Genomic DNA, 16105 nt, shown 5'->3' with positions numbered 1-16105 from the left:
CCCACATGGATAGCATGGAACCATCATTTTTTGTTTTGATCTGTAGCCCCCCCGCTGTACTGGACCCCCGAAAGGAGGGTAGGGCAGACACAGTTTTCTGTGAATATTTTGAGAACCGTAGGGCCTAGGATGACCAATTTTTTCCGTAGGGGTCATGTGTGTCTTGTGTCCTTGCCTCCAGGGGTCATGTTAACCCATTCCATGTGCACACATGTGCATAAACAGATACACACGCACACACATACATTCACAGTAATCATACGTATGACACATACTCACACAGTAGACATATGTACACATGCATGCACATGCACAAACACACATATGCAGGCAAACACACAAGCACGCACACACACACACACACACACACACACACACACACACACACACACACACACACACACACACACACACACACACAAACATAAACATGTACACGCACACATGCACACAATTCAAGAATTTCTCAGAATTATGAACAGGCAAGATGGGAGTGGGGTTGTATAAAATTAATTTTACATGTGAAATCTATGAACTAATCATGTTTTGGTACTTGTTGTCTAGCAGATACCAGTGAGAATTGAGTGTGGATAATGCAATTTAGTGAGACAGTTAGAATCATATAGGCCTTTCAGCGTGATTTATTTTTGTGGAAAAAATGTGCTGGACTGGGCGGCGGTCATATTTTGTACCGCTCTGCGGTACATCTAGTTAGGGTTAGGGTTAGGGTTAGGGTAAGGGTTAGGGTAAGGGTTAGGATTAGGGTTAGGGTTAGGGTTCATGTGTCATGACAGTGTCATGTATTATTGATGACAGTGTCAGTATTATGACAGTATTATTGATATTCGCCTTAATGTACTTAATGTTTTTATATTATTGATTGAATGGACATTATTATTTTATTATTGCCTTTCCCCTTTTTTTTCCATTGCTTTTTATTAGGCTATTGATTGAATTGATATTATTGTGTATTATAACTATTCTCCTTATTATATTTGACCTACATTCTAATCTGTTCCCTGTTCAATTTTAAATATTATTATGTTGTTTGTATTTATGTGTCGCTTTGGACAAAGGCGTCTGCTAAATCCATAACCATAACCATAACCATAACCATGTGTTCATGACAGTGTCATGTCACTCTTACTGTATGTCAATACTGTCAAGTGTTACCCACTTATGTATATTATAGTTTTGTTATAAATGCTGAAAGTCATATTTTACCTTCAACACGCCGTCCGTAAATCTCAATGTCGAAGGTGCCATTCAGAGGGGGGCTGGCACTCTGGGTACGGGTGATGGTCACCTTGGCACCGCCCTGTGTGTACGCTACACTGTCTGACAGATTACCGGAAATTCCCTGAAGCATCAACAGGAACAAGGACACAACTATTAAGAGACAAACACTCAGAGAAGCTTCACCTCTGTTAACAGTGTTACAGCTGCACGGGTCTGGATTGTGACAGTGAAGCACTAGTCAGCCCTACAATAGGAGTTGGGTTTAAGGTGATGTTCAGTAATTGTTGTACAACAATTTTAACAATTTTAAGAACTGAACTTGAATTTTAACAGAATGTTACCAAAAAGAACAAGGGTAATTTTTGAGATTCATTAGTGTCTTCACTACAAATACCTAATTTCAATGATTTGTAGCTAGACATGTATTCTCATCACAGAATGCCAAAGTAACATCTGATCCCATGGTATACCACAGACACACCAAATGGCACCACACAAGGTCTACATATTTTCCCACTCGTTTTTCTCTCACCTGCAGAAAGCCGACCTCCATCAGAGGTAGGCCATAGGCACAGTTGAAGGGTGAGGCAGAGATCTCGTAGCTGACACTTGACCCCACTGTAGTTTTGACCACACTGAGGATGTTGATGATCTGGCCCCACTGAGCGAGGGCAGGTGGCCTTCTCCTCTGGAGAACCACTGGAGCAGACAGACACGTGCAACACACACAGTTAACAATTGATAACATTGAGTTAACATTGGAAATGGCTGCTTGAACTTTTTAATAGTTTTTTTTGTATACATTGCAGAGGATATACAAACAGGAGGAGGAGGAGAAAGAGGAAGAGGAGGAAGAGGAGGAAGAGGAATGTGACATACTGTTATCAAACACAGTAACATCTCTCCCGAGATGAACAGCATCCACATAGTACTCCTCCCCTACTGTAGCCCTGGACAGATGTAGTTCTGTCATCTTGTAATTGGTACCGATGTGCTTAGTCTGCAGCGAGGTCATCAGGTTAACACATGTGTAGTGCCAGCTGTGAGGGGGGAAAAAAAACAACAACAATCGGTCATTTATCAACACTTCCTAAACTATGTCTACCATAAGTCCATTATCTGACAGCTTTTGCCTGATTGCATGCATACCCTGGATCCTGATTAGGTGTTAGGGGAACTTGGGCGGTGACAGTTTGTGTGGCACCTTTATTGTCTTTGTAAGAGAACTTGACTCCCACTTCACTCTTCATATATCCTTTGTAAGCAAAGCAGAGCTGTGAAAAGAGGGGGAGAGTGGGAGTGTGTTTATGTTTGACATTGTTTGACACGAATGATGGAGTGACTGATTAAAGAAGACAGCGTAAAAAAGGGAGAGAAGTACAGAGAAGAGAAGCAAAGAGAAGAGAAGACAGAAATTGTGGCATTCCTTTGAAAATTCTACCGTTTCATTATTTTCATGATCTAGGCAACCAAAGCTGCATGGGCACCACTTTGAACTGCACCTACTTGCTAGACTTCTACATGATGAATTGGTTGAATTAATGACAGAAAAAAGCACAGCTCAGAGATGACTGAGTAGGAATGGCTCCTAACCGTGTCGTCCTGTTCGAGGTTCACTGCTCCGTACGTCCCCCCAGACTCCTTGGTGTCGGACGACATGAAGAGGATCTCAGGGTTCATCAGTGACCAACGTCCACAGAAGGCTTCAGTGTCCATAACCAGTGTCCCCCTTTTGTCCAGATTGTCCTTAGAGAACTGCTTAACCACAGTCAGACCAGAGTTATTATTGTTCACGACAACTAAGACTAAAACTAAAACTAGCAGTGAAAAAATAATTTCACTAACTAAAATATAAACAAACACAACAGTTTAGTTTTAAAAACCTAAAGGCTAAATACAAATTTACAGTGAGCAATGCAAATGCAAAAACAAAATAAAATGATATATCAGCATTGTTTTTTTTTTCTCCCTCAATTTGCCTGAGAGCCAAGCCAGCCATAAGATCTCAAGCTTCAAGAGTATCTGCTCACATGAACCATATAATAAAGGTGAGGCGTTTTCAGTCTAGGGAGTGATGAGGCCTTACGGTGACGTGGGCATTCTATTACCAAACTCTGTCTGCAGGCTAGTAATATGGGGATTATGATTTAATATGATGTCTGACCCAGAAAGAAAAATCTCACTTAACTACATGATGTGTCCCACAGATACAGTATATGCCTCACTCTGTAAATGTATTATTCTTGGCCAAGGACACTGAAACTATAGTCTATAAAATCTGTAAGGGGTAAACCGAATCTGAGTCTGTGTGATCTATGTCATTATTCTTAGTGAGCGTATATATTCTCCACCCACCCCAGTGTGTTCATCCTCATAGTCTCTGTGGTATTTCACCCTGAAGCTCTCCATAGCCAGCACCTCAGCAGGGCATTCAGCGTGCAGCATAGCCTCAAGGGCACCCCGGACCTGTGGTGATAAAAGAGGCGAAGGACACACAAAAGTCAGGCACAAGTGAAAAGGAAATTGTCCTTCAACATGTCCGCCAACCTAGACCTTCTTAGAAAATGTCAAAATATCAGTGATCAGATTTTTCTGGTGTGAGGTGTGAGTGATATATATTTATACCGTATTTATTGCATGTATCATTACAGTATTGGTATTTGAATAATGGTATGATTTTCAGTATAGTAATATTACTATCATCTTTACTGTATTATCAGTTGTATTTAATATTTAACACATACAAGTGTGTATGTGTAATAAAGACACTGATATTTCTGTTTGTGCACAGGTGTATATTTCAGCTTTAAACTGTATTCTGATAATGACTCGGATGGGTGTGAGGAGTGCACACACCTCTGCCTCGGAGGCGTTGAATGAGATGGGGGTGGAGGGGACTCCCCCCCAGAGCAGAGTGAACGTCTCCAGACTGGCCACTCCCTTGGTTACCTCAGTCACAGACACGTTCACATTGCCCCCCATACGCCATGAGTCTAGGCTTTCAAAATCACCTGCAGGAAAACATATACGTTTCAAAACTATGGTTACACACTGCATTCAGTTTGAGAATCTAGATTTAAAGTCTGAAATGTAGATCTGTTTTCAATTTGACAGACTGAAGTTATTGATAGACCTGAAATCTGACCAACTTGACTTAAACATAGTAAAGCAGATCTGACTTTGATTTGACAATCTAGGCTTGAAGTCTATAATATAAATCGTTTTCGTCAATATGACAAACTACACTTGAATTCAGCAATCTGATGAACTAGATTTGAAGTCAGTAACAGACACACCTTCAATCTGTTTAACTAGACTTGAGATCTCTAACATAGATCTGCTTTTAATCTGACAAACTAGTCTTTAAGCTAGTAACATAGATCTGCCTTTTCAATGACAGATTAGACACAACATCAGTGAACCAGATGGATGTGAGCAGTCCCACCCACCTCTGTTGGAGTCAAAGGTCACGGTGTACTCTGCTTCTGTGCCGAGATCCTGTTTGGTGACCGTAACAGAGTCGGGTTTAATCGACCACAGGCCATTCAGAGCGGCTGCAACCTGGTCAGCTGATGCACTCACTGCAATGGGTCCTGTAATCAGCATAACATGAGCATACAGACACAAGGCATTAGAGTGATCTGGTAAATACTAGATTTGCATCCAAGTATGCAATCCAGCTGAATTTTCTTAAAGTAAAGCCATGTTTAGAAGTTATTTACCCAAGTGACAATTTTATATTTCCTTAAATGTTTTGCAATATGTGAGTGAAAAAGGTAACCAGGAATTTCAACCATCATAATGGGGTTGTAACTACTGCAATCCGCTAAAATAGACATGTGTCAAGTCAAACCCTAGCAGTGATTTACCTTTTCTATGTTCTTTGCAGTAATAGATAGGCTCTAATAGGTGAGACTGAGGTACCTCAACCCTAATAGGGTTGGTTTACCTGCCACATGTTCTCTGTAGGGTAAGGTGCGATAGTCACTCAGGTAAACCAGTATGACCCTAATAGTGGTCATTTACCTGTCTTGTGTTCTCCGTAACCCAAGGTGTAGAAGGTGGAGTCACAGGTTCCCAAGGAGAAGCAGGTACTGCTCACGGTCACCTGCTGGACCTCCATCACTGGAGTCTCCTCTGAGCCCCAGCCATCAAAACGCAACACCTGGACAGAACAAGAGCACATGATCAGAGGCCAGGGTACATAAAGTTGTTGCATGTGCATGTTGTTGCATCTTGTTACATGTGCACAATCTGTATTGAGTCTGTGTTTAGGGTACCGACCTGCTTCTCTTCTAAGACGTCGTATCTGGCGTTGAGAACCTGTCTCTCATCCACAGCTTCATAGGCTTGCTCGTAGGTGAAGGGGCTCTTCCATTTAAACACACCAACTTGGATCCAGCCTGGACCGCCCCAGTCTTGCAGGAGGGCCTCCAGATAGTACCTACAGCATACATACAGACAAGATGGAGGTTTGAATTGTAGAAACATTGTGATAGTACACTGACAGTATCTGATCATACAACCCCAACACAGAAAAAGTTGGGACATTGTGTAAAATGCAGGTAGAAACAGAATGTAATAATCTACAAATCTCATGAACCCATATTTAGCTGCAAAAGGACAACATTATCAAATGTTGAAAATGATAAATTTAACTATTTCATGGAAAATATAGTTCATATTTTGAAATGTGTTACTGGTATGAAATTCGAAATTAACATATTTTCCATGTCCTTTTTGCACCTATATATGGGTTTATGAGATTTGCATAGTCACATTCTGTTTTTTATTTGCATTTTACACGTCACAAATTTTTCTGTGTTGGGATTGTAGATCCTGTGTTACTAACAGCGGCTGTGGTCTTGTCAATAGTTAGTAATATGGTTGTGTAGTCAAACTTTAACTCCATCCCTCTAGGGAAGACGCTAAGTGTAGAAATGTCATTTTGCACCTGTTAAAGTCTTTAAAAAATAGTTGTGTGCTCTGGGTTCAGTCATTTGAAGCAGCCCAGGACCTGCTACTGATTGTGTGCACCGAGGGGCCAGGACGCAAGTGATACCCCTCCCATTGCCTGTCCTTCAGACTGTTTAGATTCTATAGACATATACAGTATATATAGTAGTCACTTACGCCTTTCCCTTCTCCAGATGCATGACAGAGGAAGCCTGTGAGTCTGAGGAGAAGAAGCTGTTGGTAAAGCCGGTCCGGTATCCAATGAGTACCTGAAGCACATGATACAGAGGATCTCCATTTTACATTTCACTTTCACAGTGCATTGAGCATGGTAGTTTTATAGAGTGTTCAGGCATAATAGATTGTAGAAAGGTCAGATGCAAAGCCCTGAAACAGTGCTATGTTATTAACACTTCAACGCGCAGATGTGAAGCAGATGAGAGAATTGTTGAGAGAAAAGTCACTGAACAAATCCACCCCTAAAGGTGAGCTTATGGTGTCTGAAAAAGTATTATGCAAACTATTGTTTTCTTTTGGGAAGAGACTTGGGTAAATTAGATTCAGGGGAGGAAGCCATTTGCCTCTGGTCAGGACAGAATATTTAACTCATACTCAACTCATGTAAATAGAATCTTTAGTCTTGGGTGACCTGGGGGCAAGCAGTAGCACGCCAATCATGTATTGGTCCAAGTGTTCATTTCCCAATGCTGTCCTAATCTCATTTTTCCCCTCATATCCTAATGTCATTCTTCCACTCATACTCCCTGTCTTCTTTCAATGTTCTATTTACATAAATGTAAAGTCCCAAAAATGACTTTAAAAAATTAAAAAACGTGAAAAATCAAACAAAAAAAGTGTAAGAAATGATAATGTGATATAATTGTGTTTAATCATTTAATCATTATGCAGATACTCCTTTTGAAGCATAGACCTTCCAAACACTTATTTTTATTCTAGTATTTTACATAAGACCTCCCAGACGACACCGAGAGAAGGTGGCAGCTACCTTATCCTCAGGACGCCCAGTGAGACTGAAGTACAGTTGGTATTTGTCGTCTCCTTTAATGAAGAACCTGTAGTGGTCAGTCTCCATGGGCACGAAGAAGCCAGTCATCTTGGAGACAAAGCGAAGGATCTCAATGGGGTAGGTGTGTGTGAGGGAGTCAACCCAGCCACCCTGGTGGTCTGGCCAGCTGGAGTTGTAGTTCATAACGTCCTCCAGGTTGCGCGGAATAGATTTGTTCCACAGTTCCATCTTCATACCTCTGCCACCTGTGTGTGTGTGGGGTGGGGGTGGGTGTGTGTGTGTGTGGGGGGGTGTATCGGGGTGTTTAGAAAACATCATTAGTTTTGCAGATATTTGTTTACGCTGAAACACGTTTTAGCAATTACCGGTATCTGAGGAGTAAACTGTAGACGATTTATGTTTAAATGATTAACTATTTCATAGTTTCATTACGCCTGTTAAAGTTAAACTATTATTGCACACTCATCCCAGCAGCACACAGGAGGTGATGCCTCACCTGGAAAGACTGTCATGTTGGTCCACCTGTACTCAGGTGTTCTGCATACAATCTTGTCATCAGTCACGCTCACCACCTCACATCTCTGGCCTGATGACAGAGGAAAAGCAATGCACTCAGCAACACCCACATCTGATAAGACTACAGCCACTGTCTGTTCACTGCCATTGGCAACAGCACAGCATAACAATAGCAATACACACAAAAAACATAACAATGGCTATAACTTGACTGCGTGTCTGTGACTGTCACTCAAAACAATAGGCATTCTGAGATAAATGCCTCTTTGTTACTCAGATCTATCAATCATTCCGTCCTAGGTATGCACTTTAAAAGCAGATATGCTTATTCTACACATGGTTTGTACTTTTTGTTCCTGTGACCCACCCACCCATTCATCCATTTCTCTTGTTCTGTCAGGTTGTCTGTTTGAGTTAAGTTTACCTCCGACCGTAACAGCTGCTGGCATGTCAGTTTCATCAAAGTGATGTCCGTGGATGGTCAGCAAGGTTCCACCAAGCACACTGCCCTTAGAGGGGGACACTCCTGTCACCTCTGAAAATAAAAATAAAACCAGACAAAAAATGATCAGTGTGTGTGTTCAGTGTATGAGCGTGATAGTGGTATAGTGATACCGAGACTGGTAAGACACTATTGGGCTGTGAGTATGAGATTTATGGAAACTGTACAATGCTATACTGCAACTTTTTTCATTCATTCATTCAACCTTTATTTCATGCTCGGAAACACAGTGGAAGGCAGTCCTCTTTTCCAGTGTAGGCCACTAACAAATCATTGTAGATGAATTAATAAAATATAAAAAAAACACACAATAAAATAATTAATACATAATAACTTGTGCAATTTAGAGTTGCAGGGTACCCATAGGCATGGGTTCATACATCAAAAACAAGATTTCCCATGTTGTTGGATTATATAGTATAGACTATATAGTTATATAGTTATAGACTATGTATGCATGGTTAAGGTCATTGGTCATTTATGTGAGTGTTTGTTTTTTGTTACATATACCTGCATATGTCTGGAACATGGAGAGTTTGTTCAAGCCTGAGACAAAGTAGACGTTATTTTCAGGCAAACTCCTGAAATACAAAAAACACAAAGAAATGTCAGATAAAATAGTTCAATAACAACATAAAAATTCAAATGATAACAATAAATCTCAAAACTGTTATGTAAACCTAATGAAGTTTGGTGAATTGACATAGAAAGCCAAGGAACTCAACTACTTCATAGGTGTGCAAATATCGAATGTTATTAGATGTACTAAAGAGTCTAAAAGCATTGTAATAGGAAAGTCAACCAAGCAACAAATACATACATTTTTAGTAAATTAATAAGAAACATTTAATGTTGAACTCAAATGCTAAAGGGAATAATTACAAACACCTTTTGAATTATGTGTGTAAATACATTTTCTCTGACAGCTGACCAACTTTTAAAGGAAATGTCATGAATATAAAGTTACCTTCCATATTGACTGTCCAGAATGTAACTCAGGTTATGATGACCTAAGAAGGATCAAATGAGGAAAAGAGAGGTGAGGCATTGATTTGTGATTCACATATGGTACTTAACTATTGTTATGATGACACTTAAGTCAAGCTTACGATGTCATATAATGCACTGGGTATTTATTTACATCAGATCTCAGAAATGCATACCAAAGCAATGTATCACGCAATTCAACACGGTCATCTGTTAGCTTGTGTGTGTGTGTTTCATTGTTTGCTTGTTTGTATGTTGTTGTCGTCGTCGTCTTAGCTCTTACCAATGTATGTTCCAGTCATTGCGCAACTCATGTATCCCCATTGGCTTGTCTCAGAGTCCATCGTCAGACCATACCTGAGCAAGACAGCATAGCAGATGCATTGGAAAAAAACAAAAATGGAACTAAACCATGATCTCTACTTTTCCTAAAGTGGAGTGAAGAATGCCGAGGGAAGGCTATAGGGATGGTTTTGCAGACATGGATTACGACTAGATTTAAACTTCAACGAAGATCTCCACAGAGAAAAATCTTAGGACTAGGCTTAAGCCATGTCTAGGAAACCAGCCCACTGAGTTTAATTCTGTATGGTTGAAGAAGCTCATGACATGACATATTGAATAACTACCAATCTTGATATACAGTACAGTTCTAATAATACAGCTTAAAGGAGAAATCCGGCATGGGAGCACAAGGACATGCCCCCAGGGTGTAGCGCTGTAGCTGCCTGGCTGCGTTATCTGCTGATTGTTTTTGTTTTTTTCTGTATCGACAGCACTCAGTGACCTCGAGAAATGGAGATCTATGTGAAAACTCACCGGATTTCTCTTTTAACCTCTTAATTCAGTCATATATCCATAAATCTATTTATGTGAAACTCAAACAGGTTAAATCCCTTTTTAACAACAAAATGGATTACAAATTGTGTGAAACAGACTCACAGCTCATCAGTGTTTGGCTTTAGCAACTCACAAGGCATCCCACCCATGTAGGCCCTGTGATAACAACACAAAATGGTCATGCTTAAGGTTATGGAATTTGTCCATATAGACACTTTTGTCTAAAGCAACTTACAGTATATGAACATGTATATTAGTTAGAAATAAAAGTTTCAAATACATTTGAAAACCCAACAAAAAGCAAGTAGACTTTTAGAAGTGTTTTCAATGTCACACAAACATATTTCATTTTGACTGTTGAGGTAATTTTTTACCTCAGGAACCTGACATTGAGGCCATTGGTGCTGACGTCAGTGTTGCTGCCATAGACATCAGTGTATATCCTCCCTCTCGTTGTAATCACAGAACCTGTTAGTTGGCAACCACAAACATGAAACAGTTATGCCGATTGTGAAGAATAAGGTTTCATTTCAGTGTGGGGGGACAGCAAACACATCCTGAAGTCAGTGTAATCAAAGGGAACGATGAGGATTTTACCTGGTAATCCTGTGCTTGGACTCGTACTCCAGATAGTGGGAGTAGCCCACCAGCGCGTCTGTAAGGTCAGTCAGAAAATGGTTGAAAGGTCTAATTGCACATCATCTTCTACATCCCTTTCCCTGCAGCTTGTTTGTGATTCTATTTTATTTTATGCTTTTTTTGTATACTGTATGTCTTTTGTTTTCTTTTACTGGACCTTATTTTTATGTTGACACCTGCATCAACATACTGACTCTAATGTTACTTTTGAGCATGGCTGTGAGTCTGACTTGTCTGGTTTCTCAAAACATGGCTGTGCTGATAATGTCTCGTCTACCATGTTGCATTAAAAAGACACAAAATTCACTATTCATTTAAAACCCAATGACATGATATTGTGACGATGAAAAGCATGTATATAAATGTAATCTAAAGACGCACTTATTGACTTATGACTATTGCACATGTCACTTGTGTTTACTCACATAGAAACTGCAGATGTAGTGGGTGTACCACCCATTGCACATTCGGCTGGTGGGAATAGGCACACCGTCCACACTGACGCGGATGTGGTAGTCATCCTTGGGCATCGCTCTGAGGGAGGCACATTACACCCACTTTTTATTTGTTTGTTTTGTTGTATGTTTGCTTGCTACTTCAAATATGTGTGAAATTTTGTTTAAATAAATACATTTGTGCACTATATCAACACAATTACTTGAAAATCTTTGAAAATGGATATCATTTTTTTTTTTTTCAAGTGGTAGACGCGTACTATATAACATTCTAGTTCTACCTAGTGTCAACAGTATGAAAGTACATCAGTATCATGAAGCCGCAAAATTAATGTTGCTGGGTTTGGTGTACTGCCTCAAAGGGGAAAAAAATCAATCACTAAACCACACTTAATCACAGGGATCAGGGAGTGGACATTTGCAATATACAGTGCCCTCCAGAATTATTGGCACCTCTGCTAAAGTTGACTAAAAACCGGTATAAAAAACAATCTGTTGGTGATTTATTGTAATTTCACAATTTCACAAAAAAATTGGAAAAATCCAACCTTGAAGGGAAGCAAATTTTGTTTTGAGAAAAAGGAAAATCTCATAAAGAAATAAATATTTTTAACTAAAAAATATTAATTAGCTTATTAAGCAATCAAGGACATTTTTTTCATAGCCGTACCTTGTGTAGCACAAGATCTGATTGCTGTGAGTGGAGTCTCGCTCCACATCACACGGGATGGATCTGGTCTTAGACACCAGAGTCACACTGTTTCCAAAGTCTGCATCATCAGGGTTCAGAGAGAACTGATTTTCCTGAGCAAAACCTGCAACATTCAGATAGGTTATTTCCAGATCTATGTTATTGCCATTTATTTTTTATAAGCTTACATATTTTTTATACTGTATTTGTACATCATAACTGGTTTGTTTTGCCCAAATCACCTTAATATTGATATGGTTTGTATACAAAATTGTTTGTATACGAATACAAGTTTGTTGGTTTTGCAAGTAAGGCCATTGCCCAAGGCCATTTTCAACATTAAACATTCAATATAGAAAAAAGTTGGCAAATAGTGGCTGTAAGAAAAGATACAGGGCTACAGGGCGGTGGATAAGTGACTTTGACAGTTTGATTTCCATAGCTTTCATACCTTCCCCTTCTATGGTGATTCTTGTTGCTCCGTTCAGGCTCCCAATGTGCGGATCAATTCTGAACACTCGCTGAGCATCTAACGAAGGCACAATATATCATGTAAACAGACTAGAGGTCTGGGTTGTGCAATTTCAAATAACAAATCTAAAATATGTATTAGGCTACATTCTTCATGTAAAAAGAAAGATGATAGCGTCATAGACTTACCTGAATAGCAGAGGATAAGACAAACCACAAGCGGCAGGTGCGTGTGCCGCCGTGTGCGCGTCATGATCAGCAATTGACAATCACACTGCCAATCTACGCAAGTTTCACTGGCAAAGATTATGCAAATGTGCAAATGTTTATTATGCAAATGTGAAACGGTTTGTGACTACATGATCAGAGATCAAAAATATGAAAGTAGGCCTACAAAGCCTATGCGTTTACATTTGTTATTATTTAGATTAGGCTATGCAACATTAATTCAGAAAGTGGTAGCTATGTTGTAGACTGAGCTGGTGGGCTAATTCAAGCCTACAAAAACTTTATCAAGTGCTCATGACACAAATGCCACAGGTTTGACTAATACACAACATTTGTCAACAAAAATGTATTTTTGTTCAGTTCAGTTCATATCCATCTCTCAAGTGGGGGGAAAGCTTAAAATATAGCCTACCTGGCCGGTTCCTGACAAAACTGGTCGCTTTCGACACATTTTCAGTTTATATACTAAGTAGCCTACCAAAGAGGAGGCGCCATCTGAAACATGCTCTCAGGTGCAGGTGTGGCAGCATGCTGGACGCAAGAACACTCCCACAATCACTGACAGTCTCATCTAGTAGGCCTAGGTGTACAGGCTTAACATGTCTAAAAAACTATCGCCTAGATCAAAGACTCCATTTCTTATCTTCGTGTCAACGTCATACCTGATTCAGGAAAGACAAGAATCTTTGATGGTGTGCCACAGACATCGCCCGATCCCAACATAACAACAGGAGTTCTATGAAAATAAAGCCTATTTATAAGACAATATTATTTGTTATATTAATTATTAATTACACCAGGGGAGCTTGCAGGAATGAATGCTAGTTATGCACACCCACCTACAGAGTGCGTGCGTGCGTATTCTCTCTCCTGCTCAAACCAAAGGTGTGTGCGTGTATGTATTAAGTTGATTTTGATAACGTGTTTACAAACTTTACATAAAATTGTAAATAGCCTACTGTCATGCACTTAATGGGATACTGTGCAGAGTTGGGAAGCTATGGTAAGCCAATGTGGTGTACTGTACACACACACACATGGTTATGGTTATGGATTTGGCAGACGCCTTTGTCCAAAGCAACACATAAATACAAAACAACATAATATTTAAAATTGAACAGGGAACAGATTAGAATGTTGGTCAAATATAATAAGGAGACTAGTAATAATAAACAACAATATCAATTAAATCAATAGCCTAATAAAAATAAGCAATGAAAATGAGGGGAAAGGCAATAATAAAACAATAATGTCCATTCAACCAATAATATAAAAACAATGACATGGTAAGACTACATTAAAGAGAATATCAATAATAAACAATAATGTCAAATTAATTAACAGCCTAATGAAAATAAAACAATATTATACAAACCATAACACATAAGCGCTTAAACAACTAAGTACATGTTGAATAGGAATGTCTTTAGACCCCTCTTAAACGACCCAAAACTACCACAGGAACGGAGAGCACTGGGCAACTCATTCCACCAACATGGAACCACTGAGGAATAGTATACAAGGATACAAGGAAGTTTATTGTCACATGCATATAGTTACTGGAAGTAAGAAATGCAGTGAAATTATGTCTGGTGTCAGCCTATTTGTGCATTAATGGGGGTAAAGAGTGCAGTAGAAGAGGGGTTTAGTAGATTAAGTGGCAAGGGCTGCATAAAAAGGGGGGGGAGGATTGGGATTGGGTGGGGGGCACCAACAAGGAGCACCCAAGAGCAACAGGGGCAAGGAAAACTCCCTTACCAAGGAAGAAACCTTGGGCAGATCCACGGCTCAAGGGCTAACCCAACTGCCAGGGTCTTGGTGTGTGTGTGTGGGGGGATGACAGGGAGATGGGATAGTGTGCTGTGTATGTGGGGAGAGGGCAGTGTGCAATATGTGTGTTGGGGAAGCTTCCTCATGAGACAATATGCTGTGTATTGGGGGGCAGTGTGCTGTAAGTATGTTGGGGATGTGTGTTGGAGAAGCTTCCTGATGAAATAATGTGCTGTGTGTGTATGGGGTGGCAGGGACTTACTATTGCAAGCAGAGTACTGTATGTATGTATGTGTATGTGTATGTGAGTGATGACAGTGAAGATGTGTGTGTGGGCGGGAGGGGAGGGAGCAGTGACTGTGTGTGTGTGTGGTGTTCTGGTGTGTGTGTGTGTTGTTCTGGTGTGTGTGTGTGTGGGCAGTGTGCTGTAGTATGTTGGGGATGTGTGTTGGAGAAGCTTCCTGATGAAATAATGTGCTGTGTATGTAGGGGCAGGGACTTACTATTGCAAGCAGAGTACTGTATGTATGATGTATGTGAGTGATGACAGTGAAGATGTGTGTGTGGCTGGAGGGGAGTGGAGCAGTGACTGTGTGTGTGTGTGTGTAGTATGTAGGTGGGGCAGTGTGCTGTAAGTATGTAGAGGATGTGTGTTGGAGAAGATCCTGAAGACAATGTGCTGTGTATGTAGGGGGGCGGTGGAAGTGTGCAGCAAGTATGTAGAGGAGGCTTACTGTAGCAAGCAGTGTGCTGTATGTATGTGAAGTGATGACAGTGATGATGTAAGTGTGTGTGTTGGGGATGGGGGTGGGGCAGAAGGCTAGGCAATCAAGGACATGGGTAGATGGAGGAGAAATCAAAAAAAAAAAAAAAAAAAAAGTTCAATGGAGATGTGCAAAAGTTGGAGAAAGTCAGATTTGTGTGTGTGTGTGTGTGTGTGTGTTTTGACGCAGGATGAAATAAGAAAATAAATAAAAGGGAGAGGGATGTAAAAGTGCTAAAAGTCTTGTAGGTGTGTGTGTGTGTGGGGGGGGGTCATGAGTGCTGAGTAGTGAATGAGTGCAAAGTCAGTATAGTGTGAGTTCAGAGTTGGGAAATGTTTGAGAGTGCTGAGGAGTGAATGTGTGCAAAGTCAGTATAGTGTGAGTTCAGAGTTCGATGGCCTGGGGATAAAAACTTCTCCTGAGTCTCTCAGTTCTGGCTTTGTGACTACATAGGCGTCTTCTTGATTTCAGCGGTAGGAATAATCCATTGTTAGGATGAGAAGAGTCCTTCAGAATCTTTTGGGCTCTTAGGAGTACTCTTCTGAATAGATATCTTGTAGAGCAGGGAGTTGAGTTCTTATAGCACGCTCAGCTGAGCACACTACTCTCTGCAGAGTACTACAATCTCTAACTGTGGAGTTCCCACACCAGGTGATGATGCTACTAGTTAGAACACTCTCAACCGCTGAAGTGTAGAAGGCCTTCATGATGGATGTAGAAACTTTGAATTTCCTTAGCTGACGGCGGAAGTAGAGTCGTTGTCTGGACTTTTTCAGAACATATTGAGTGTTAACAGTCCATGTTAAGTCTTCAGTAATGAGGACACCAAGGTATTTAAAACTTGTGACTCTCTACAGGTTGCCCGCTGATCATTAGTGGGGTGTAACTGTAGTTCTGCTGCTGCCTTCTGTAATCCACTACCATTTCCTTGGTTTTATTGATATTCAGTGTCAAGCTGTTAGATTGACACCACTGTGCCACCTCATCAACCTGATCCAAGTACAGCTGTTCATTGTTGTT

At 40.4% G+C, this 16105-nt stretch overlaps 1 protein-coding gene across 2 annotated transcripts in view; it reads right to left on the bottom strand.

Annotated features, from left to right (window-relative positions):
- pkhd1l1.1 (PKHD1 like 1, tandem duplicate 1) overlaps positions 1–12604 on the bottom strand; it is a 50146-nt gene extending 37542 nt beyond the window's left edge. For both annotated transcript variants that reach the window (XM_048229803.1, XM_048229804.1), the window contains exons 1-24: positions 12513–12604; positions 12304–12381; positions 11832–11976; positions 11132–11240; positions 10665–10722; positions 10442–10535; positions 10170–10223; positions 9511–9584; positions 9208–9250; positions 8751–8821; positions 8163–8273; positions 7719–7808; positions 7202–7467; positions 6373–6464; positions 5524–5683; positions 5266–5404; positions 4689–4832; positions 4096–4250; positions 3595–3705; positions 2833–2994; positions 2389–2513; positions 2119–2279; positions 1772–1938; positions 1225–1360 (exon numbers count right to left, since the gene is read on the bottom strand). In XM_048229803.1, coding sequence (XP_048085760.1) covers positions 1225–1360; positions 1772–1938; positions 2119–2279; positions 2389–2513; positions 2833–2994; positions 3595–3705; positions 4096–4250; positions 4689–4832; positions 5266–5404; positions 5524–5683; positions 6373–6464; positions 7202–7467; positions 7719–7808; positions 8163–8273; positions 8751–8821; positions 9208–9250; positions 9511–9584; positions 10170–10223; positions 10442–10535; positions 10665–10722; positions 11132–11240; positions 11832–11976; positions 12304–12381; positions 12513–12576 — 2809 coding nt within the window. In that variant the 5' untranslated portion in view covers positions 12577–12604. The remainder of the gene's footprint in view (positions 1–1224; positions 1361–1771; positions 1939–2118; positions 2280–2388; positions 2514–2832; positions 2995–3594; positions 3706–4095; positions 4251–4688; positions 4833–5265; positions 5405–5523; positions 5684–6372; positions 6465–7201; positions 7468–7718; positions 7809–8162; positions 8274–8750; positions 8822–9207; positions 9251–9510; positions 9585–10169; positions 10224–10441; positions 10536–10664; positions 10723–11131; positions 11241–11831; positions 11977–12303; positions 12382–12512) is intronic.
- Between the last annotated feature and the right edge of the window lie 3501 nt (positions 12605–16105).

This window comes from Alosa alosa, chromosome 20 (assembly GCF_017589495.1).
Source record: "Alosa alosa isolate M-15738 ecotype Scorff River chromosome 20, AALO_Geno_1.1, whole genome shotgun sequence".
Taxonomy (NCBI): domain Eukaryota; kingdom Metazoa; phylum Chordata; class Actinopteri; order Clupeiformes; family Clupeidae; genus Alosa; species Alosa alosa.
The sequence above is the reverse complement of the archived record's forward strand: the minus strand, read 5'-3'. Positions and strand labels throughout refer to the sequence as shown.